The following is a 26,212-nucleotide window of genomic DNA, read 5'->3' as shown; positions in this document are numbered from 1 at the left end:
TTGAACTTCGGGTTGGCTTTGGACTGTGCTGCAGTCTTCTCTACTGTCACACACTAAAGTAGGTCATCATCAGCGCGAACACCAATCTATCTCTACAACCTTCAGCAGCACATGGAAAAGTGTGCGACTGTAATCTCAGGTATGCTGAGAGATCCAGATGAACCCACTCCCATTTCCTCTTTTATGGACTTAATATTAGAGCCTATTTGCATGTGGGAGGATTAGTAGAGATATCCTGCATTAAACTTACATGATTTGTGAAACAGCATGTGAATCCATGTGAAACCGCAACTGACTAATGGAGACCTCCTATGTGTGTTATTCCCCAATGTGGATAATGATGATAGACTCCTTGCTTTAATTGGCTCAATTTGTCAAGTTGTACAATCACTGTTATATATTTTAGTCTTTTGAGCACTACAAGCTTGGTTTTTATTGAAAACTGCCTGCAAATACCACATTTTCACCAGTTACCAGATACATTATCAGAGAGATTATAAGGGAGATTTGCCACTCAAACAAACCCCATTAGAAATCTATAGGGAAGTGCTATAACAGCAAATATGAACACTACTGATTGCAAACAGTCAATCAACAGCAAAATGAGTAAACATAAACTGTGTTATTGTGTTGATGCAGATGAACCCTAAAAGTCCAAAAGGTGTGGCAGCCTGTACAGTGGGGGAAATACAGTGGAGTGAAAAAGTGTTTGCCCCCTTCCCGATTTCTTATAAAACAAGTAAATTGCAGTTTATAAATGAAGGTGTTTATTATTATTGGGGGTGGGGTGATACTCCACAGTTAATTTAACTTATCTTTTCCCCCTTTAATAATAAACACCTTCATTTAGAAAATGCAGTTTGTGTTTACTTGTGTTTTCTCTAATATTACATTTGTCTGATGATCTGAAACATTTCAGTGTTACAAGTATACAAAAAAAAATCAGGAAGGGGACAAACACTTTTTCAAACCACTGTAAGTATCCGATCCCCTGCTACAATTCATAAGTCTGCAAAGAAAGTCACTTGCAAAGAAACGAGCCGTTTATAATCTTCATGGTAGTTTCATTTTGATAAGAGACAGAATATCCACCCCAAAAAAATTCAGAAAAGCACATTACATGAAAGTTATACATTGATTTGCAGATCACTAAGGGAAATAGGTATTTGATCCCCTACAACTCAGCTAGATTTTTCTCCCACAGATTATAACCAATCAATCAACCAATTAACCAACCGATTGACCACATAATCACAAATTCCCCTGATCTCAATATAAAGCACATCTTTCCAGAAAAATGTGTCTTCCAGTCCAACCTCTTCACCACCACGGCCAAGACAAAAGAGCTGTCATATGATGTCAGGGACAAAACTGTAGACCTGCACAAGGCTGGAACGGGCTACAAGACTACCAACAAGAAGCTTGGTGATAATGTGACAACTCTGGTGTGATTATTCGCAAAAGGATGAAACAGAAAATGGCCATGAAATGCCCTCGGTCTGGAGCTCCATGCAAGAGCTTGCATCATGGGGTTAGGATGATCATGAGATAATCTCAAAACTATTCTGAATTAGCCTGTTAATGATCTGAAGGCAGCTGGGACGATAGTCACCTAGTACACCACTGTTAACAGCATTGGTAATGTACATGCCTGCCTAAGTTTGCCACTGAAAATCTAAATGATTCAGAGAAGGTGCAGGAGAAAGTGTTGTGGTCAGATGAAAGTAAAATCGAGCTTTCTGGCATCAACTCAACCTGCCGTGTTTGGAAGAAGAGAAATCCTAAGTATGACAAAAAGAAGACCATCCTCACATTCAAGCATGGAGGTGTTTTTCTGCTAAGGGTACAGGATGACTTCACCGCATTAAATGGCCAATGGATGCAGCCATGTCCTACTAAATGTTGGACAAGAACATCCTTCCCCAAGTCAGAACATTGAGTATACCAACTATTTCCCCCACTGTATATCTACTCATTATCGTGGTAAAGATGCAAGCGTGCCTAGTGTTGTTTCTCGGCTTATGTATGATTTGGCACAGCAGAACACTTGTGCTATGGTGAAGAAAGTCCATAAACTCCTCAAACACTGATATATCATATATTGCGTAACTTTGTGCATACACGCCTCTTATAGATGACAAAAAAAAAAACCTTATTTTAGGGTAAAATCACCAAACTACTTCATTGTTTATCAGATTAGACAGTTTTTATGTTCTGGTAACCACTGGAATTCACGTTATATCTCTCCCCATTTATTTGACTCGGGGCTTTATGATAACTGATAATTGCCCATCTTAGTTACAAATGGAGTAAGCGTTTACCACAGTTGCCACTTTGTTACCAAGATGGTTGCTGAGTGGCAAATTTTCTCCTAAAACTTTGACAATGTATCCAAGATATTGTGTCCAATAGATAACAACATTCTACCCATAAAGTGGACGAGTTTATTTAACAGCTGTTGTTTATTTATTTAACAGCACAATATGAAGTCCCACTTCATATTGTGCATATATTTTATATGAATTTTACCTTTATTGACCAAAAACAAATGATTTCCATATTTTCTTCACTATGGGACTGTATCAGATCTGATATAGTGATCACGTGTATGAAATCTGTTTTTGATGTGCAGCAGTCTGAAATGACTGCATATGCACAAGCATAAGCATGTGAACTTTCTGCAGTATTACCATTTTGTCTTCTTGGCAACACCTGCTAGATTTTGCCATATATATTTTTTTAATATCCATATTTTCTTTCCATGACCTGATTATCTTGACTCATCAGGCTTTACTCAATCCATCCATTTTGTGTCAAAGAAGAGTCAAGTGGCACATCATTATATGATCAACAAACACAGCCTTGGGTGTTAACAAAGACGGTGGATAACCATCCATTATTTTTAACTGGGTTTTTAGGTTTTTTTCAAGCTAGCTAATGCAAAGAAACCTTGGCTCTAATGGATTTCGCACAGCCCTCAAATCATTATGACAGTTTGGTTGGTTTTTCAGTGTACATTCTCATGTTTAAAAAGTTTAATTTGTCCTTTATTGTTTTTTAAGGTAAAACTAAATGGCTTTTCTCTGTCATAAGAAGCTTTGACCAATGAGTTAGCTGCCAGATGTGGGTTTAGAAGGCAGCTTTTTTCCTCCACCCCATTGGAGTGGAGCTGAAACCACCTTCTCTCCTCCCCTTCAGGTCACCTGCTGATCATCAGAGCAATCAACTGCTGTACAAAAAGACCAGCGCGGCAATCCAGACTCCGCCAGATTATGAGCTCACCCGACGCGGTGAAGAGGCTAATCTTGTTTTTGTTTTGCTTTTTCTTATGATCTGTTTCTCATGTAATTCCGTGCCTTTTCTCCTCATCTCCACTAAGCCAGCCAGCCCCGGATCTCACATCCATGTGCAGCCACTCACCTCTCATGAATGCCACTTCTTCTGCTGCCACTTGAGATCATTACTCACCTGCTGGATCACCGCTGCGGCTCTTCGGAGCCTTCCCACGCTCCACCCTTCACCAGCTTCCTCGCAGGCTCAAGACCTCTCTCTTTTGGCACCCTCCCCTGGCCTGACTACCTCAGATTTCAAGTAAGGTTTTCTCACGATAATCCTCTGGACAACATTGCCTAACTCAGCTCCTGCATTCTCCGCCCCGTCTAACTTGTCCTCTTGTCTCACAGATCTTGCCTGGTCCCTCGCTACCTGCCTTCGCTCCTCATGCCTGCCTCTCTCTCCAGTTAACTGCATTCATATGTTCAGCTGAGCTCAGCCTTGTATTTAAATAAAGTTTATTTCTATGTTTACGTTTCTTTAAAGTGAGTAAGAGCTCATTTAAGTTAGTTCATGTGCAATTTCTCTAAGCAAATAAAGAATCTCAAAATGCACTCTACTTGAGTCCTACACTCACTGTTTGCTAAAACTTGACAGTTTCACCTGATGCACACATAAATCACCAAGAAAATAAAGCCAGTGATGAAGAAACAGAAGGTGTGATCCAATAATCACATGCTTAGCCTGTGTAAGACACTCCAATAAATACATCATCCTGATAAAACGTGGAGTTAAAGTCAAAGGTCTCCACTGTAAACCCATTTTTTTATTACCAACCAAATGTCAGATTGAGCCCACTGCAGCTGCTCTTACTTTTTTGGTGGCAAAAGGCAAAAGGTTGAACACAGCGTGGAGTTGGCTAAATGTGTTGTTTGGTATGAGCCAAGTCATCGCAAAAAAAAAAAAGAAAAAGAAAAAAATACTCATCTGGCCTTTTCGACTGCACCTGCTCTGTTCTGGCAGGGATTCATTAATAACGTTTTTATCAGGGCCCACACTGCTGCTGACTACTTCTGTTTGTGAAGAAAACATGTTTCTCGAAAATAATCTTTGCAAGACTTAACTGAGAAAAAAAACCCGGCATTATTCAGACTGAGGTTTGTTTATACTTTACTTTACTCTGGAACATTTTTTAACTTGTGTATCCACTTGCGATTTATAAACATTTCCTTGACCTGAAAAATTCTGGATTTTTTCCTCTCTTTTTTTGTTGCACATGTATTTGGTACAAACCAACCAGAAAAATCAATGAAGCAACTTCCCATCTTTTTCAGCTTTAGGTTTAGCCGATTTTCCATCACTCTCCATAATTAACTTAAAATAAATCTATCCATTCCTTATATTACCACAAATTCAATTCGGGGTCATGCAGGCACTGACAGACTTAAATTGGACCCTTAGCAAATTTAGAGTCACCATTTAACCTAACATGCAATCCTTTGCACCTTGGAAGGAAGCAGGAGTACCCAGAGGGAGCATAAACAGGCAAACTCCACAGAGAAAAGCCAGTGTGTGTAACCCAGAACCTTCTGGCTGTGAGGCGGCAGTGCTAACCACTGCACCACTTTTCCGCCCGAAAACCAAAAAGGGGCGGAGATTATAGAGAAGCTTGGACCTACAGTAACTAATCAGTGTGATCGCTTGAAAGATCTCAAGCTTCAATAAATAAAGGAATTTTGAAACTTTCCAAAAATCTATTCTGTTAACTTAATACTTAATATTTTACTATTTTCACTATTAAAACCTGAGCACATCAACAAGACCTTCATGGGATTTCAATAGAGGTGAGCGGATTGATCAAAAAGTCAATCGTATCGATAACAACACTGGTATTGTAGGACGAAAGGATCAATAGTTTGTTTCCATCCTCCAAGTTCAGAATGTAGCCCACTGAATTGTGTTAAATTGTTTTCTTTTTTGGAAATGAAAAAATATACCTCAAACATGCACTATGAAAACTGTCATAACCTTTTTGTGTTTCCCAATACATCTATTTTATTTTTGACCTAAAGCAAATTTAAACAACAGAGGTTGATCCAAAGTGCTTTAGAGCAGGCAAATTTCCTCCAAAAAACCCAGTTTCAAAATACATAAAAGGCTGATGGGTGTGCTTTGTAACTGTGGAAAGTTAAAAAAAACCGTGATTTAATGGTCACATCTCTTAAATCTCTACTACATAAGTTGCTTTTATAAGTTGAAAGTCTAAGTATTGTTCTTCGCAGTACTAGCCCTGTATTTACTTGGTATCCCTTCAATAACAAAATGTGCAGCACTGCATAGGACTAGACCTTAAAACAAAGTTCGGTATGTTTAAACAGAATTCAGCTCCACAGCATCTGTGATTCCAACATCTGAGCTACTGGATGTCCACCGCTTGATATGGAAATAACCAGAGTCATAATAAAGCAAATTACATTCTTACGACATATTTTCAAGGCCTTTTTTATTCCCTTAATCCATCTAGCACACTTAGAGCTCCAACAATCTCATTATTAAAAGCTGTACACAGAATCTCTTTGAACCTTTACATATACAGTACAAGTGGCACTGGTTGACCTTCTAGTGCACGGATCTTCAGTAGAATACTAATTAAGAGACTCTTAACTCAGAACGTCCTGGCTAATGGTTGTTAGATACGTATACTTTGTTATGAGCGCTTGAGATGCTTGTTACTAGCTCTGCATGAAAAGAGACAGGACAAGGTGTCGTTAGAGGAAGGCTTCAAAAAGTGGATTTCACTATTGGAAGTGGTGCCGAAGTGAAGAACACTCAAGACTGAAGCTGTCTGACCTACTTAACATTAAAAACACACAGATATCAGTAGTAACACATGCTTTGTGCTTTAATGTCTGCTATAGTGTGAATACACTGTCCTGCATTTGATCTACAATGATTGTATCACAAATAACAGCAAACACTTAAATCGGAAAAATAGATTAAAAGAAATTTTCTCTCCTGTACTGAAAGTTTTCAAGGCGGAAAAACATTTCTTATTTCCGACTTTTCTCTACAACGTGGTTTACAAAGAACTCCTGCTGCTCGCGCTGCTGTGCAGAAAAGCATCTCAACTGATTAGCAAGTATGTTTGTACAGCAGTCTGCTTTCAGCTATGGAAACAGGAGAGTGAGTCTCTCCCTACGGACGACTCCAACTCAGGGGGTTCGCTGATAGTCTACAGCAGGGATACACTGTCAGGAAACACCCTCACCGATGCGCAAACGCACACACGCGTCCGTATCCAGTACATACATCTAGGATGTGCATATGCTGCAAGCAAATGCAAAAGCATTGCAATGCTTTAGGATTGCAGTTCACTTTAAGGGCACTTTTGAAGCTAAATCATGCACAGGCTAATGTCTGTGAAGTGGGTTAGTATAAGTGTGTCAGCAGGGGCTGTGTTTGCATACTAAGCAGTCGCTTCAAACACATCCACATGGCCCATCAGGAAACTAAAAACTACAATAATTTGATGAGAGAAATGTTGTGTTTGGAGCATGCTGTGCTCATTTTGTGTCTTTTTACCTGCAAGGCTTCATTAATAAATTCATGGATCAGTGTTTCACCCTTTGTAATAAATATTACACATAGTGGAAACCTTCACATATCCACAAACCACCTCTGGCTGATGTACAGCAGCATGCAGGCTGCATGATCATTTAAAAAGATGAAACTTGTTGCTGTTGAAATCACATCTTGGTTTAACTTGTTTGCAAACTAGTTGAGATTTAGCAACCAGAGAAGTAAAAGAAGCAAAAACTGAAACCCATAATCTGGAGCACTGTAGAACCTGTGGACGTTTTGAATGCTGCTTGTGTTTCTTTTATTTTTCAACATTTGAAGACAATGAGATAGACGGGCAAAGTGCATGCACGGGCAAAGCATTGATAACATACCTGAATGCAGGTCCCTGTGTGCTCTCGGCACAGGCTGCAGGACAGAGCCCAGCGGCTGGCGGGGATATGGGACACCTTGGTAATGGGCTCCATCTTCTCTGGACAGCCTATACTCACCTAAGGAGGAACACAAAACAGCTAGTAAGAAACACATTTCATAGAAAGCAAAACAACACTGATGAGACTCATCTTACTCTAAATTTGTTTTTTAAAAATCTCACTTAATAATTAGGCAAAGTGCCAAACATATTTTGGTTGCAGCTTCTCAAATGTTGGAATATGGAACTTTTTTTGGGATAAGGTAATATTGAGGTAATATTCATCCGCCATTGTCATAGAGCCAAAAAAGATTACATAAACTGTGACGTCCTGTGATTTTATGATTCTTATATCAAAGATCAGGTTCAATAAATTTTTGTAACCACATTTGTGCTCACTCGAAGATAACTTAGCGAGAGACTGAAAGACTCTTGGTGCATCTGGGGGCTTCCCATGATGTGTTCCTTTTTCACACATCACTTTTCACTCCCTCTGTTTTTATACACCACTTTGCATTTAATCATTGCTATTATTAATCTCTGGCTGTCTTTCACTTCTCTTTTCTCCCCTCAACCCCAACTAGTCGCGCCAGATGGCTGCCCCCCCCCTGAACCTGGCTTTGCTGGCGGGTTCTTCCTCTTAGGAGGGAGTTTTTCTTTCCCTCTGTCGCCAAGTGCTTGCTCATAGGGGGTCGTCTGATTGTTGGGATTTTTTATGTACTATTACAGGATCTTTACCTTAAAAACAAAAAAAGCTCCTTGAAGCGACTGTGATTTGGCGCCATATAAAAACAATTGAACTGAATTGAATTGAACTAAATTCTGCTGAATAACAAACTGTAATTTTTAAACATCTGTCTAACCTTCAGCTCTGTCAACACTAGGTTTGGTAAGACAGCATGGGCATTTAAACAACAATCAGTATTAATATCATATTCTTAAATATATTTAACACCTCATCTACGCAACGTCTTCAGTTTCTGATTAAAGTAATCTCCCTTAAGCATCCTAGGAATGACAGTTTACACCCAAATTTAGCTTGAATAACTTCACCTGGGTTTTCCAATTTCCAAAACTGTCCTCGGACCCAGAGCAGAGACACATGTGCTTCTTGGAAAAAGGTTACTGTAAAGCTCTGTGTGACTCTTTGAGCAGTTCATTCAGAACAGCTTTGGCCCCAGACCTCCCTGCACCAAATACAACCAAGAAGTCATTGACTTGTGCCAACCAGCCATGCAGAAAAGAAGTGAAGAGCACTCATCACCAAAGCGCTGTTTCTTCCTTCCTTCCTTCCTCTGCTGCCTATTTCTTTACAAAAAAGAAACAAAAAACATTCCACTTCTTTCACATTCACTTCTTGTCATATTTGAGGCACGGCCTTCTCTCCTTGTCCTTCACGCTTGTATTAACAAGCTGACAACTGATTTCCGCAGGTCACGCCCCCCCCCCATCATCCACTCGTCCTTCTATCCGATTTTCTTTTTCCTCCTCTCATCCGCTCAACCACAGAACAAACCAATGGCCTCTGCTCTTTCTGTTATTATCGATGTCTTTTGTACAACACACTCAGAGTTGATGCGGGGGTCAATTTTCACTCCATTGAGAATGTCAATAGAAAGTGCAATTCTGACAATGATGCCACAGCCGTCACTGTCAACGCCACTTCTTTTATGCAGCTGATATAAGAGCCGGTCGATAAGAAAAGGATTTCCACTTTTTGAATGGTACAGTTAATTGATTGGATTGTTCACAACCGTGATTCCCACGCGCGCACACACACACACAGACACACACATATGCAGAGGTTGCACTTCACATTTCAAAGCAGACAGATGAAAAAAGGGACAAAATCTGAAATTGCTTTAGAGGAAATCACTGTGTTAAGTAAAAAGCCTTCTTAAAAGAGGGGCTCTTCCTCTTTGAGATTGAGTGTGTGTGTGTGTTTGTGTGTCTATGTGTAACTATGAGGGGTGAAAAGCTGTTTAAAGAGAGACCTCTCTCTAGGAGTTGAAGGCAGGCATAAAGCAGCTATGCACAGCTTTGGAGAGGCGGTACCATTTGAAGGCATACACACCCATACAAAAACAAACACACATACACTACAAATGTAAAACACACTCACACACACAGTTTTTTCCACCACATATTCAGAAAAAATCTACCATCTAGTAGCATGAAGCACATACATCTGAGCCCACACAAGGACAGGAGAACAAAACACACACACACACACACAGCACAGACATGCAAATTAACCCCCTCCGCCATGGTAGGAAGAGAAAACAAAAGCGAATGGAGCAACGAAAACAATTAGCCCAATCAAGGGTGACAGAAGGCAATTAGGAGGAAAAGGTTTGAGGTGCCAAAAGCCACTCTATTATTGAGAGAAATGTGCTGGTGAAGTGTGCCGCTGAATAGTCTGAAGAAATATGACTGGCTGTCTTAAAGGTGTGCAAGGCTCGAAGCGCATCCACGAACCTTCTGAAATGAGGGGGCTCCGTTTGGGGCTTTCAGATGAGCGACGTTGACAAAAGATGTCATCAAGAAACGTCAAGACGAAATGAGCGGCTGCTGGGAGAAGCACGCTTGACAGCCAGGTTCCTCGGGAATCATTTTACATTCTTCAGATTGTAAAGAGGAAGGTGTTGACTGGTATTTTAAACATTTACTCTAAACAAGTGATGGAAACAAGTAACAGGTGCAAATGCTTCTCAAAATCTTCCACCAAAGAGTTTTTTGAGTCTAATTGCAAAGCAAAGGCCTCACCGTAAAACCACAGCGATGCACTACACTGCCAAAAGTATTCATTCAAGGATCCGAATCATTGAATTCAAATTTTCTGATCACTTCCACGGCCACAGGTGTATAACATCCAGCACCTGGATGTGCAGACTGCATTCAAAATATCAGTGAACGAATGGGTCGCTCTCAGGACTTACCTGTCCAACAAGTCCAGTCATGCAGTTTCCTTGCTACTAAATATTCCACAGTCAACTGTTAGTGGAAGTGGAAGTGACTTGAAGCCATGAAGTGGTAGGCTATGTAAAGTTACAGCTCGGTGTCAGCAAATGCTGAGGCAAATAGTGTGCAAAGGTCACTGACTTTCTGCACAGTCAGTTGCTACTGATCTACAAAGTTCATGTGACCTTTAGATTTGCTGAAGACCAGCGCAGAGAGAGCTTCATGGAATGGTTTTCCATGCCTGAGCAGCTGCATCCAAGCCTTACAGAACCAAGCGCAACGCAAAGCATCAGATGCAGTGGTGCAAACCACACCGCCACTGGACTATAGAGCAGTGGAGACGTTCTCTGGAGGGACATCTGGCTTCTTCATCTGGTAATCCAATGGAAGAGTGTGGGTTTGGCAGTTGCCAGGAGTACTTGTCTGACTGCAGTGTGCAAAGTACAAAGTTTGGTGGCGGGGTTATCGTGGTGTGGGGCTGTTTTTTAGGAGTTCGGCTTGCCTTCTTAATGCTTTACCATACCAAGACATTTTGAACAATTTCATCCTCCCAACTTTGTGGGAACAATACCGTAAAGCCACCGATGCCTAAAGGCGAATGTAGAAAAGGTTACACATCCAGGGATGTATTAAAAATTCATTAGCATGCTGCCTGCAATTTTACGATTGCACAAAGAAACCAATCAGTATCTGACTCTATGTGGACCTTGTGACCACCTCTGTGTCTTTCTTTCAGTGTCTCACCTCAGGGATCCATAAGGCACAGCTGACGTGGACCCACTTGGTTCCACTGCGGGTGGGCTTGAGTGCCCCCCCTCTCTTGGGGCAGAGCAGACATTTTGGCTGGACCCCGAGAGCGCAGGTCCGACACAGCCAGTTCCCCTGGGGTACCTTCAGGATGCCGTAACACGCCTGCAACAGGGAAAGAAATAAAAAAGGAAAGTTATGATAGGTCATAAAGATGGTTCTGAATTTATATAGGTTACCAACCATGACGTAACATGCAAGTCAATTTATTCTGGCTAATCAATTCTACCTACAAAGTCTTTGTGCCAAGCTAACCAGCCAATAGCAATAGCTTCTTATATAGTGGACAGATTACTAGCCTTGCTAATAAGAGAATGGAAAACTACGTCAAACCACCATAAATAAAAAGTTCATTAAAGACGTATTTGTACACTGAAGCCCATTAACATACACCCCATGTAAACCATTAGGTGTATATTAAAAGTTGTATTCCATATACTCTGTGTTGGCAAAAAGATGAGAGTCAGCTTCTCAAGCCAACCTAAAAACAGTGAATTTTGTTTTGTTTCTGTTGTGACTGAGCGCATCAACGGTGCCGTAGCTGATCAGGTTCACAATCCATTAAGTTTTCTTGTTGTCGGTTGCACAAACTAATGAGAATTACAAGCCGCTGAAAAGTTAAGAACGCTCTCAAGCAGTCATATCGGGGACACATTCATCTCGACATGACTGCTGCAATATAATCACTGGGCCATAAAAAGCATGAAAATATGTGAAGGCATCAGGATGTCACGGCACTGACCGTATTACTGATGTCAGCATAATGGTTAATGGACTGGTACTTATAGAGCACTTTTCTATTCCTTTTTACTACAAGCTTCATTCACTCGTTCACACAAGTGCCTGTTCCTATGCCTAAGCCCTTTTAATCTAACATCACACACCAACGGACAAATCGGAGGGCTTTTAGTTTGAGCACAGTTTGGGTGAAGACCAATAAGGTCATCACTGTGTCGAAGTAGCAACAATAAAATCCTTAGGAAAGATTAAAAATCTGAATAACTTGCCTGAAATGGGGAACGGCTTTCCTGTGTTAATGACGTACTTGCTTGCAACAGTAACCGTAGAAGACATTGAGTGATTCCCAACAGGAAGCTTGGCATAACTTTCACCAGCTACACCCTGAAGCCTGCGAGTCGTCTTGCTTTTTAAGTCAAAATCCCCAACATACATTTGGTTTCGATGCAAGAACTTCTGTATTGTCATATAGAGTTAGAAAATCTACAGTGATACATGACAGGCAAGGTTTTATCCACTGCTGCTCCAATTACAAATCTCAACTTAATATTTCTTTATTTTAGTAAAAACAGCATGAGCTTCTAACACATCTGAAATGCCACATAGACTTTATTTTGTTTTTTTAAAGCACAGCGGGGTTTTGTATGATCAGAGCTCCACCCAATTCCCCTTCCGCTAACACAGAGGGGTGCCATGGAAGTCTTTCATGCCAGCGTAACAGCATGCTTATATGTTTCTGATAAGATCCGGTCCCCAGGGTTAGCAACAAAGTGTTATTTTATTGTCAGACATTATTTACTCCTTCATTGTTTGAAAGGGTCTCTACTGTAGCAAGTGAAGCATACTTAATGCTTCTTTTTCTACCATTATCCCTATCACCTCAGATCTATCATATCAAAGCATTACTCCTTTAGTTGAGTCTCAAATGAAATTTAGACGCCCCAAATCCCAGACCATCATGAGGGAAGGACACATCATATTTCATATAACTAAAAAGCCAGAACACGCATTCATATTAGACTTAGAGATGATAAAACAACAGATATGGAGAGAAAAAACAAACAACCCTCAAGGAAATGAAACATGAAAGTCTCCGTCTTTGTTAAAAGCAATTAAAGGACTCTATTGATGAAATTATTTTATTGATCAAACAAAGCACCTCAGCAAGCACGGCCGTGTTTCACCTACTGAGTGTTGGGGAGACCACTTCACCAGGGAAGGAACAGACGGTGCTGGATGTGATTACACACTAAAAGCAATATTACTTAATACTTCTGGGAACAACCTTTTCTTTCGCCGCCTGCTACAATTTGTTTCCATGACACCTCAACTTTTGGCACGTACCTATTTTTACTCAACAAATACTACTAGGAAAACACCAGAGGCTCCTGAGAGTAATGTTTTGATGACTTGATCCCAAAGTTATTTATGCCCCGCATTCTAGAAATATGTGCATGAGGGCACACATGCAAGGAAGAGGTGATGAAATATACGCTTATGCCAACCAAAAACCTGCCCCCCTCCCCTCACTCCCAACCGGTTGCAGAAGATGGCAGAAACTCCCTGAGCCTGGTTGTGCTGGAGGTTTCGTCCAGTTAAGTTTTTCCTTCCTACTGTCGCCATCTGATCGTTGGGGTTTTCTCTGTGCTATTATAGCGTCCTTACCTTTCAATCTAAGCACCTTGAGGCGACTGTTGTTATTTGGTGCAATATAAATAAAATGGAACTGAAAAAAAAAAAGAATTGAACTTGACGAGAAAAAGCGTGGCTTCAAAAATGCTCAGGTGAGAAAAACAGATATTTTATATATTGCTGTGCTTCTTTATGCACAGTAAGAGCAGCCACGCAAAGCTGTTATGAAATGGAGTAAAAATACGTTATAATATATTTAAGATGATTCATATTTCCTCCTGTTTCACAGTCTGGCTTTTGATTTCATATGCAGAAAAAAATTCTTTATAGCTCTGAAAAATGAGAGGAGACTTAACCTCCAGATTCTGATTGCTAATTTTTGTCTGATAGTGGAAAACCGAGCAGGTTTTGTTTGAAATATCAAAAGCACTGAGCTCAGGATTTTTTTCCTAAACTTCAATACTCATAAAATCCTCATGGAACTTAAAGGAAACATTTTTTTAACTTTGGATTTTCTTTCGCTTTAAATATAATTCAGCTTAGGTGGGGGCGGAGGTGGACACAAGGTTGTCTGGTTGGGAGTAAAGCCCAGACTTGAGGGTGTTTTCGACATTGAAGCGCGGCTCGCAAGGTCAACTGCCAGTCCCGGGCGGCCGCAGCCTTCACCACAGGCGGTCTGCTGTTGCAAACGAGAGGCTAAGGTGGGTTTCTGAGGTTTACCTACGGAAACTTTGTCAGGAATTTCAAATCTTTGCATTATCTTGGCTCAGACTGAACTTTGCAGAGCTTTAAGTTGGGGGTCACGACACACAGCTGTCAAATAAAAGGTGTGAGTTGACCTTGTAACACAAGACAAAAAGAAAGGCAGTTAGTGCAACACAGTAACTGTTTTAACATGATTATCTTGTTTTCATTACCATTGGAGGCCACAAACCATAACTGAAAATAAAACTGAATTAGTCGCCCAGGACTCGTTTATTAGAGGAACTGGAGGTGACAGATTAAAATGAGATGTGTTCTGCAGTTGTGGGAAACTTCTTCCATTCTGTGTCATAACAGCAGGTAAGCAGGGGCAGTCTGAAGGGAGTGATAGTGTGTTAGTGCCAACTGAGCCGACACAATAATTAATATTCTGTCACTGTGTGACAAAAACAGCAGAGCACCTCCAGCTTCAGGCTGTCACGGGAAGTATTTGTGAAAGAACTGCTCTACGTGCACCTTTGTGCAGTTAATGTACTCAGTCGCTGAGGAAAAGAGCAAAACTGTGCATTTGGATCTCGTTTTTGCAATTTACAATCATGTTTTCAACATGCTTTTTTTCCTTTTTTCTCCTAAATAAGCCTTCTTATTCTGCAGAAACCTTCACAAAACTCCAAATGCAAGGATCATACAGTGCATACAACTCCACAACTGTGCATAAACAAAAAATGCGAAGAACTTAAGCCCATAATTGCTGACCTGATGAACACAGACATTGCACTTGTCACAGAAAACCATCTCGTTGCCGTCCTCTCCCTCCGGTGAGCGGCAGACGTCGCACACCACGTCCTCGTCATACTCGATGCCCAGGCCTTCCTCTGTCTCGATGGCCTGCTGCATCTTCTCCTCGCACACGCTCTCCAGCTCCACCAGAACGCACTCCATGGTGAGCTCATCGAGCTCCGGTAAGCCTGGCGGTGAGAAAACAAAGTTAAAAACAAAAAAGATTAGTTTGCATTTGTCGTACAGACAAAAACTCAACTAGACAGAAACTAATCATCCATCTCTTGTGAGGCAGGAAATTCTTGGTGATTAGAGGATTATATTGTGTCTGGTGCTAAGTTGTTTTTTGTTTTACACATATTGTTTTCTCTGAAAGCTTGATTGAGTGAAAATTCAAAGACTCAAGCATGGCCTCTGGGAGAAGGGATGAGTATTTAAGAAAATACTAAGCCTGTACAAAACAATTAAAGCTAAGAGTAGAGTTCCAAGGTCAACACTCACTGGTTTCTTAGAGTTCCTTTTATCGACAAGGATGACAGCAACGAGAAGCTGCTCATGTGAAGTTCAAAACAAGCAAGCCAATTTACAGATTTCAAGTTATTTTGGGCCTTAACTCTTTGCATAACACTAATTTGAAACACACACAGCCTTCATTTGCGTGTTTATCTCCCAAGGTCACTTTCTGTTTCTTCGGGGTGGCTCAGGGCGAAGCGTGCTGAAAATTAGCCATGAGAGTGTCGGGCTGGAGTCGACTCTTTGCTAACCAGAGTAAGAAGAGAAAAATCACATGTGTTCTGCAGGCCCATTAGCTACCAAAGCCAAAATTTGAAGAAAAGCAACCAAAAAAATTAATAAAAAAGTGCCATTAAGCCTTTGTTGCCCTCAGCTCAGCTCACTGTGCCAATATGTGTCGACATTAGCATCAGTATCCCTGCTCCATTTGCATCTCAAAGTAATGCCTTGCTCTAAGGCTGGTTAATAGTTGATGAAGACTGATCTAACTGGCAAACGCAAGCCTTCTTCCTCATGAAAAATAAAACGTTTAAGATACCAGGAAAGCAAACAGTCTGGTTTCCAGGATCGTGGCAAACAGATGTAGAATATTATTATCTCATTACCTGCGATAAGATTACAGTGATTATACAAAATGGGTAACAGGAAGGCATTAAATCTAGTGTGAAAATATTTTTTGGTTTTGGGGTTTTTTTTTCCAGAAATGCAAATGATTATTTCGATAACAGTTTAAAAACCGTACAAAAATATTCTAAACGACACACCAGTGTGAATGCTGTTAATGAATGTTCACACAGATTAAATCACAGACTGCACATCATTTGGTCAGGCACAATCTCTGGTCATCAGGGGCCAGGATCGGCCCAACAGACATCCCAATATGCTCCATTTGACATCTTTGGAAAATGGGAAGTGATACATGAATTTTGGACTTTCAACAGTGTTAAATAAACTTTACAGTTAGCTCTCCCCCACAGCCATTCAAATGAGAGCAGAGTAAAGTAATAGTTAAAAAAATTAAATGAAAGAAAAGTTCCTATTTTTTCTTTATTTGTTATAAAAATGTTTATAACAAATGTTTGTTTTTTTTATAATGTATCCACAGTTAAATACATAAATAAATGAATTAAAAAATTAGATTGGAAATAATGAAATACATCTCTGCAACTTTTCCTCTAATTTTACAGATTCATTTCTTTCCATTTAATGAGTTGTGCTGACTGATGTCTTTCAATAACTACAGCAGAATTTCTCTACCATCTTTTTCTTAAATATTGAGATTCTCACTTAAGATCAAAGTGGGTTGTGTGTGGCCCACGATGTAAGATGAGTCTGGCATCCCTGCTTTAGAGTAAAGACTGATATGCACGGAGAGAGTTTGTGAAAAAGCGAGAGAAAATTTTGAGTTTTTCAGATGCAAACTTGCCGTGGAAATCAACATCGAGCGACGATGATCTGCTGCTCGTGTTTCTAAGCAAGAAAAGGAAGAATCGGGGATTCTGGTTTCATCCAATTCTAACGAGAAAGCTGCAGCAGGGAGAATTTCATGGTTTGATCCTTGAGTTGAAGCTGTATCACGACGGCTTTCGTACGGATTTCAGGATGTCAGTGGGGCAGGTTTGAGCTCCTGTAGGAGAGTTGTAGAGCGATTTGATTGGTCAGTTCTGTTTATTTGTATCCCCCCAAAAATCTGAAAATTCGAGCTTGTTCCAAAAAACATAAATGCCACAAATTTGTCCATCTATAGTACGCAGTACGCCCTTCAGATGATTCCTGATTAATACAGCTAATCCGAGGCCAGTGTCATTAGAGTCCTGCATGCAGCAATCAAAATAAAACTTTATCAAGTCTGTAGCTCTGCATTACTTTTTGACTCATTTGTAGGATTCTGCACTCAGTTGGAAGGTTTTTATAACTGGAGTGGATCAATTTGTGGATATCTTATTTATGTCATTTATTCTCTTCTAATCAAAAAATAATAATAACTAAGCAGCAGCATGATTTACTGCTCAGGATCTTTTTGCCAACAGGGTGAGCTGCTGTTTAACCTACCATACCCCTGCAATGTACTGAAAATAACATCGACTTTATTATGATAGCCAACGTCTGCTGCTGAGGCAGAAAACACGTGGATTGGGCCCCGAGCTGGAACATCGACACGAACAAAGAAAGAACAAGAAGAACACACGTGATTGTTGTCGTGGATTCAGAAGCTGCTTTTAAAGCCACTGAAAAGGGGAAGCAGAGTTAGATATTAACCTGCCGTGACATTTACATGATGAACTAAGCACACACACCAAAGACCGCATATCTGTTGTCTCCGTGTTTGCATGGCAGCTGTGAGCACATGCAGGGATTCATTCATTTTTGTGTATGTGCAGTATTTGTGTGTGTGCTTAAAAGTAAAACGGAAATTAACACAAACACACAAAACAAACTACCTCCTTTTCTTCATGCTTTTATTCTTCTAGTCTGCCTCACTGCTTTGGCTTTCAAACTTTCATGTACACTGTGCCTTAATGCACTTCTCTAATTGTATTTCAATTAATCTACTCAATGCAGCGTAATGCTAAACACCCTGATCTTACAGTAACCCCGAGTTACTAATCCTTATAATCAGAATTAATGTTTATTTAGCTGCTGTAATGACCCAGTTTTCTCCAGTTTTCCTACAGCAAAACACAGCTGCCAACAAATATTGTAAACATATATGATATCACTGAATGTTTAAAAAAATTCTATTTGATTTTGTGGGGAAAAAAACAAAAAGCACAAGCCACAAGCTGCCTGTGTCCCAGCGGCACAAAGCTGGATTTTCACGAGAAAAGTTGTTAGGCTCCAGGTTATCCGCTTGTAATACCACATGTACTGTGTGGCAAAGTCAGCACAGGCTGGTGCAGCTCGTGCAGCTTCACACTTAAGACACGCTGCTGTTTGTGCAAACCGAGCGAAAGATAGGGAACAAAAGACAGAGAAAGAGAAAGAAATGAATGATTTAGCCTAGTGTGATTAGGAAACATAACTGAAAACTATCAATTCAATTCAATTTTATTTATATGGTGCCCATTCACAGTTGCCTCAAGGATCTTTAGATTGTAAGGTAACGACCATACAATAAAGAGAAAACCCCAACCATCAGATAATCCGCTGTGAGCAAGCACTTGGCAACGGTGGGGAAGAAGAACTCCCTTTTCACAGGAAGAACCTTTCAGCAGAACCGGGCTCAGGGAGGGGAAGCCGCATTCCATTACAGGTTGGTGCATCTCATCAATCGCATTGCTGTGATGTCATATTTTTGTGATGTGGTTAAAACCCACCCTTGTTTATTCTGAAAAAAATAATTAAAAAGTGTCTGGGGTTAAGGAGTAATTGTGTTTCCAGGTAGCAAAACCGTGGCATCACAACAATGTGACTAGTCATTGTTGATCCTGGACTTAGATCAAATATGATGGCCGAGGAACAAAACCAACACAGGAATGTCCGATCATCCCGGCGGACTGGAGGGTGCCGAGGAAGAGAGAGAGGAAGAGAGAATGTAGCACTAAGGGACAAAACTACAAGAAAGTTTTATGAAAAGCGGTATTGTGGGAGCGTGGGGCGTGGAGAAATGGTCAGCGCATCATGCCTGAGTATAGCAGCATAACTAAGAGATGATTCAGGGTCACCTCATCCAGCACTAATTATAAGTTTAAGAAAAAAAGTTTTAAGCCTAATTTTAAAATCACAGATCGTGTTTGTGTTCTGAACCCAAACTGGTGCTGGAAACTGAAGGGTGTGCTCCAAGAATGATTGAATGATTAAGAAAGAAAGTGCTCTCCTGGGATAATCTGGTTTTTAACATGTGACGGAGTCTGATTATACAAGTCTTTGTATGTAGGGGGAAGGATTTTATATTCAATTCTTGATTTAACATGGAGCCAATGAAGAGAAGCTAATGTCCTAGAATCAGCCACCAGCTGAAGGCAAACAGTGTTAGGGCTTAACATTTACCAAGTTTCTTTGCTTTGTTACTCTTCTTTACTAGTACCAAGGCTGTCAGTCTATTTTTGTGCTTAGTGGGAAGTCGTGCAGTTGTACATTGTGCAACCTGATCCTGCAGGAGTTCAATTTGGGCCTTGAATAATTCAGTAACAGTGTGCGGTGTCTGAATTGGCTGTACCAGTCCAGGTCTTTAAATGTATATTTGAGATTTTTTTGCCAATTTTGACAACCCTAAAGCTGAATAATGCAACACCATCGAACAAAAGTCCCAAAATAATCAGTGATTGCAGCATGTCCAGCATCAACATTTGGTCTCCAAGAGCATATTGTGAACACAAACAAAAATACACAGATAAATCTAAATGGGATGTGCAGCACTGAGACAGAAAACGCTGAATAATCCCATCATGATTCGGCAGCCTCACCCAGCAGAACCAATCAGCCGTCTGTTTGTTTTGTTTAGCGTTGAAGGTTATGAGAAGCTTCTGCCAGTACGCGTGTGTATGCGCACGCACGTCCGAGTTTGATTTAAAGTGAATGTGCAGCAGAAATAAAGCCTGAAACCCCAGCGGGGATTTATATACACAATTACTATGCTTTATCTGAAAGGAGCCGATCAGATATTGAGTAAAGTGGCGGAGATGAGAGAGATGCTAGGGGTCAGCAGTTGTCACCATGGCAAAATGGGGGATGTAGAAAAGCAGAGAGGAGAGAAAGTGGCAGGAAAAAAGGAAGCGAAAGGGAAGAAATAATGAGAATGGGAAAAAAGAAAGAAAAGAGACTACACAGACACACTGCAACATATTCACAGCATCTGCAAGTTTCAGAAAACCTCATTTTAAGGCTTTTTATGTATTTTTTTTAATAGAGTGATTTTTCAATTTAAAAAAGAAATGAAAGGAAAGGCTGGTGTTTGCTGGAACATATAAGATAAAGGTTCTGAGACTATAAATGGGTGGTAATGGAAAAGAAAAAACACAGACCTACCTGTGAAATGAAAAGAAAATGCTACGGCACCTCTTTAGCTGATTAATTCTTTACTTAAAAACACTAGTTGCCAGTCTCATTCCTCAAGAGAGCCCACCATATGAGCTGAATGTAGTAATAAATCAACAAAAACAACTAAAGGGGAGTCTTAAATCCTAAAATCGGTAAATGAAAAGTCCAAACTGCTTCTGTACCTCTTAATGCACCTGGTTGTGTTACTGTTCAAACCTCAGGACTCTGATCATTGAAGACGCCCTTGCTAATTTTAAGTATGTCAGTTTTTTAGGAGTAATTAGCTGGATAAATAATGCAAAAACACGTGATTTTAAATTAGTTTATAGATAATTTGAAATGCTTTTTACATCTACAAAACCTGAAATATTAACCAAGTAAGTAATTATCTATATCTCTTTAGAACAACATAAAGAGTCACTCCCATGCTTTCAGCCCTACAGGGGAAATGAAATTCACACACTACCCAGCTAACAATTCCCATGAAGTGAAAACACATCATTTATGACACATCGGGGTGAGCCACTTCATAGAGGTCAACACGCAGACGAAAACCAAGTCAAAACACATCATTTCCAGCGCTTCATCCTTTACAACCGTGTTTACAGCCTTTGGAAGCTCTTCTGACGCTACGCAAGCGGAGCGGAACAGCCCTACATTTACACAGGTTAAGTGAGATTTTCCTCAGTGTTTTCAGGCTATTATTATCAATAATGCAGTGCTTACCCATCTGTCTGAACTCTTGGTTGACTATCTGTAGCCAGGCAACATCCAGGTCATCCAGGTCATAGCAGCTGTAGAGCTGTGTGGGAGGAGGCCGAGTATCACCTTCCCTCTCCTGCCCGTTGTTGGACAGACCACCTGTCGACTCCGGCAGCGACCTGCAACCAAAAAGAAGATGCATGCAGAGTGTTTTATTTGTGCGGCCTGGAAGCAATAATAACTCTAGTACCCAAGAATATCCACTGAAGCAAATGTCACATGTTGTGTCGATGTCACTGGTTGTCACACAGAATCGGATAACTGCCAAAATTGAAGTTTGGTTTGTTATCCGTGCACTATCCTCTACTCTCTTTTAGTGTTACACTGTATCCGATGACTCTGAATTCCATGCACATATCTGTGAATTTTTTTAAAAACTCCATATGCTCTGTGAGGAAAGTGGACTCCTTATGCCAACATGAATTACCAGGAAGTCCTTACAGACAGGTCCTGACCTCATTGTCCACAAATACTGAATCACAGTATGACGGATTTTTAAAAAACAAAACAAAAAAAACCCAATGACAAATCAAGCAGTTGTGGCCAGCAATGACACAACGCTCCTCCAGGCACTGTCTAGTCTCTGGAGCCTGGGGACCAAATGTCTGTCTGTCAACAACAGCAGGAAATGGGGTCAGGAACTCTGCTCAACCCACTGGGAACCAATAAAGACTAATAAACACACGCAGGCCCACATAAAGCATTGGGACGCTGCAAGAACTAACAAAACACATGAAAAGGCACAAAATAAATCGCATACGCGCCATCACGAAGGCAGTGACCACACCCGAATAATAGGCGAAAAAAAACAAGACAGCATTTACAGTAGATCTCACACACGCACACCACAATTTCTCCAAAACATCTCTGTGTTTAGCATAGTAACAAACACACACCCTTTTATTCACTCGCTTGCCCGCTGAAGTCGAGACCTTTGCGTGAAAAGGTGAAGTGCGTCACGATCACAGCAACAAACAACAAACAACCTTTAAGCTCTCGGTATTGCTCCCGGCCTTCAACGGCTCATTATCGCACCGCTTACTTATTACCAGCCTCCTCCATTACTACTGTCACATCAAACAGCGCTGAGATCATCTTCCTCATCTTCGTCATTATCATTATCCTCCTCATTATCACCGCCACCACTGGTGCCGTCATGATCACAAAACAGCTGCCACAATTTAAATCCGCTGTCTTCACCAGAATCACGTTTCACGGGAGTTGCCAGCTCAGTTAAACGTGAAAATAACACAAACCAACGATGTAAAAGCAAAAAAGCTTTTAAGATAAATGTTATGAATAGACCAGAATAAATTTTTAATCTGGTGTATACAGTCAGCTGATCCAATGAGCTCTTTGCAATAAAAGGCTCGACTCAACTGGTTGTTTTCTGGTTGTATTATTATACAGAAGCAAGGTTGCTGAGCAACTATGTCATTTTCCAGTTAAGTCGGCATCCTGCAGCAACTATGTCACTATTTGTGGAGGAATTTCTGGATTAGTGTTCAAAACTGTGATGTTCTGACTGGATTCTGAACGTAAGCAGTTTATGTGCATTTCTGTTACATTTCTAAAGCTGTGCATGTAGACAGTAACAGATTAGCAATTTTTGACACTTTATCTGAGTTATCACTGTCTTATTGCTGTTTTATCACCGTATTGATGCACCAAAGCCCCTTATAAGACTCCAACTGACTGCAAGATGAGGAGCGGCGTCCTGGTCCCCATCTTCAAGGCAACTATTTCAAAAGCAACAAGACTGCAATAATTTTGCTGTTTTCCCTACTAACATTATATACTGTCTACATAATATTTACCCCAACTTTCTTGTAACGCAGGTCTAATCTGTTTTTGAGTGACCAAAGTCAAAGTAGCCCAAAACACAGCACAGTCATTGTTAACTTGTGTGTACTCTGATCCTACAGTATTTCAAAACCAGGATTTTAGCAGTACAGAGAAGCAGCATTGAAACAGCTGCTGGTTAACATGTTGTCTTTAATTTCTGTTTGGCATGTTTAGATCATTATTTTGTTGCGCTTGTTAATGTGACAACAGAACAGCATGTAAACGAGATCCATGGTTATTTGGAATTTGGCTTTAATAAAACACAGTGTACGAGAACTAAACAAAGGAGAAGCAAACACAAGAAAAATATGACACAACATTATATGTATGCTAATTAGCACATGCCAATTATAAGCAGTGTTGGTCAAGTTACTTGAAAAAAGTAATTAGTTACTAATTACTGATTACTTCTCCAAGAAAGTAATCCGGTTACTTTACTGATTACTTATTTTCAAAAGTAATCCGTTACTTTATTACTTTATTTATTTATTATCCTTTCAGCCCAATTCTACTTTTTCTGCATAATCCATCATATAAAATTGAATCAAATGAAAAAGTCTCATTTTAAAACTTGTTTTATTAGTTTTAATCTTTTAACTTTATGCATGTTGCATCAAGCAAAGAAAGACGTTTTCTTCCCACGCAGAGTGTACAGCAGACACTAATGTTTTTGTCACTTTTTACAGAATCAAACTCAAAGTAATGTCAGTACTTACAAGCTTTAAACACTACATGGTTGCACGCTGTCCCACACTCCATATTATCCACTGCTGATATACACGGACTTCGCACGCTCGTACGTCATTGTTGTCATTGTCATGAGACACTCTCACAAAAAAAATCCCGGTTTAGTAACGCAGTAACGTTGCGTGCTTACTGGAAAGTAACGGTAATCTAATTACTTTTTTTTGCAATAGTAATCCCTTACTTTACTCGTTAGTTGAAAAAAGTAATGGAATTACAGTAATGCGTTACTGACCATCTCTAATCATAAGTTACATACTTTCCACTGAAAGTCAGTAACATTCTTGCAACTATGGTTCACTCATCTCCCTCCATCATCCAAGCAAAGCTGAATTCGAATATATTTATATACGAAGACAAAACAGCAGGAAATCAGACCCTGTTTTGGCCTGCTTTCAGGCTGATATCCGACACTGGACAAACAGGCCTGGCCAGTTAAGTGGCAAAGGGGAGAAAAGAGATGCACAAACACACACAGAGGGAGAATAGGTTCCATAATGAGGACTCTGGGCTGGCTGTTTCCGTTATGTAACTTTAAAAGCAACAAGTGTCTTATTACAATGGAGGCTGGTGTTTCATTATTAAAGGATAAGGCTGGTGTCATTCTATAGACACTTGGCTTTAACTGCAAATGCTGTAAGAAAAGGCCCAGAACCAAAACTGTGTTAGTTCCCTACTCCTTACTCCTCCCCGTTTCCCACTGGATCTACTCAAGACATAAATCCTTTAAAATGATTCCTACATATAGCACATGGGTAATTTTTATTTTAAGCAGGAGAAAATCCTTCCTGTGATGGGAAGTATTTCTCTGCAGATGGCACAGGTGATTCCGGTTAATAGGATGAACAGTACTAAGAAAAATCTTCAGTATAATCCAGCAAAAACTGAATACCCAGTCCATAATGTAATAACCCATCAGCGGTGTAATATGCTGAGATGTTATCAGCCGAGTGCTATTGGATTTTATGATACTCTTCATGTTGTTTATTTTAATATGGACTTTATTACATTTTGTTTTATGACTGGAATGGTGTTTGTTTGGCTTCTAGCGAAACACGAAAATGAAAAAAGCACAAAAACAGAGATGAAAATTCAACATTTTCACACCAGTTATATCCGTAAAATAGCTGAAAACTTAGATGTCAATCGCCCGGCTGGTACCAACATCAATCTGTGAAACTAGATTGATGTCTTGCATTAATCAGTCCAGAAAAAGCTAGAACAAACATACAAGAGACACACTGATTCATCTTGTAAAATAATTAGCATTTTACGAACTATTTCCCAATTCATTTTACTCTCTTAGCAACATACTCTAGTTTAGATGTACGTTAAATGAGATGGAAAAAACAACATGAAGGGAAAAGATTACCTCACCATAACATCAAGTCATTCCACGTGATGCTTATCAGGAGTAAATGTGTTCCTCTTTTGATAAGTATCGTGTATCCTACAATCACATGGACATCATTCATGCACACTCACTCGGTTACACAACGTAGGTAAACAAAAGTAGGTGCACAACGTCTCCCTTTGTCCGGGTTTTATCAAATCAGGGGAGGTGGAGATAAAGTGCAGAGTCATCCGTCAATACTGAAGACAATTATAGTTTCCAGGAAAGCTGTAAATAGATTTTCTGCCCTTTTATGGTATTAAGTGCAAACTGGAGAAATGATTTTTTTTAAATATTAGATTTATTCCAAAGTCACAAAGGCTAGCTCATCAAATTTCAACAACAGTACTTCCTTTTGTATAGCTTTGTTAACATGAAGTGAGGCGAGCATTTCTCATGTGTAAAAAGTGTGTCGCTATTCAGGTGGATTTCTGCACTAAAATACACCCACCATTCCCTTAACGGCACAGATTCAACAAGGCTTTGGAGATTTTGGTCCGTGTTGACATGAAAGCATCACACAGTCGCTGCGCATTTTTGAGCTGCGCGTCAATAAGGTGACTCTCCCATTTCACCACATCCCAAAGGTACTCAACTGTATTGGGATCTGATGACTGTGCAGATCATTTGACTACAGTGAAGTCAATGTCATGGCTCAAGACACCAGAATGCTTGAGACTACTTGAGCTTTGCGACATATCCTGTTGAAATGAACAATAACCATATGACTGTTCGCACCACTAACACATGACCCTACACTGTGTTCACTGCATCATTCCATTTTTGCACTGATCACCACTTGCATTCATGTATATATCCATCTACTTTGCACTTTTAATTTTTATTTTTATGTTTATTTAACACTAGAATTACTGAGCCTTTTTTCCCTGGTGCAAGTCCCTACTACTAGATTTACTGGCCTGCGCAGATTTGCGTAAATTCCCCCCGACCTTAACACCTCTTGGCACCCCGCTGAGATTTTCACAGGTCGTCAGCTCCATTGTTCTCCTGCTTTTGTTGTGCAAACACACCCCCCCAACCCCCAACCATGAGAGATTCAAGTTTTTCCTTCCCTGCAAGGCTGCTTTCCT

The 26,212-nt window shown here is 40.2% G+C and overlaps 1 protein-coding gene across 3 annotated transcripts in view; it reads right to left on the bottom strand.

Moving 5' to 3' along the window:
* The window catches only part of jade2 (jade family PHD finger 2), a 222,592-nt gene that overhangs the window by 83,801 nt on the left and 112,579 nt on the right, over positions 1-26,212 (bottom strand). For all 3 annotated transcript variants that reach the window (XM_039617918.1, XM_039617919.1, XM_039617920.1), the window contains exons 5-8: positions 21,104-21,258; positions 14,861-15,072; positions 10,970-11,137; positions 7,227-7,343 (exon numbers count right to left, since the gene is read on the bottom strand). In XM_039617918.1, coding sequence (XP_039473852.1) covers positions 7,227-7,343; positions 10,970-11,137; positions 14,861-15,072; positions 21,104-21,258 — 652 coding nt within the window. The remainder of the gene's footprint in view (positions 1-7,226; positions 7,344-10,969; positions 11,138-14,860; positions 15,073-21,103; positions 21,259-26,212) is intronic.

Source organism: Oreochromis aureus, linkage group 10 (assembly GCF_013358895.1).
Source record: "Oreochromis aureus strain Israel breed Guangdong linkage group 10, ZZ_aureus, whole genome shotgun sequence".
Lineage (NCBI taxonomy): Eukaryota > Metazoa > Chordata > Actinopteri > Cichliformes > Cichlidae > Oreochromis > Oreochromis aureus.
This window is presented reverse-complemented; position numbering and strand designations above follow the sequence as displayed.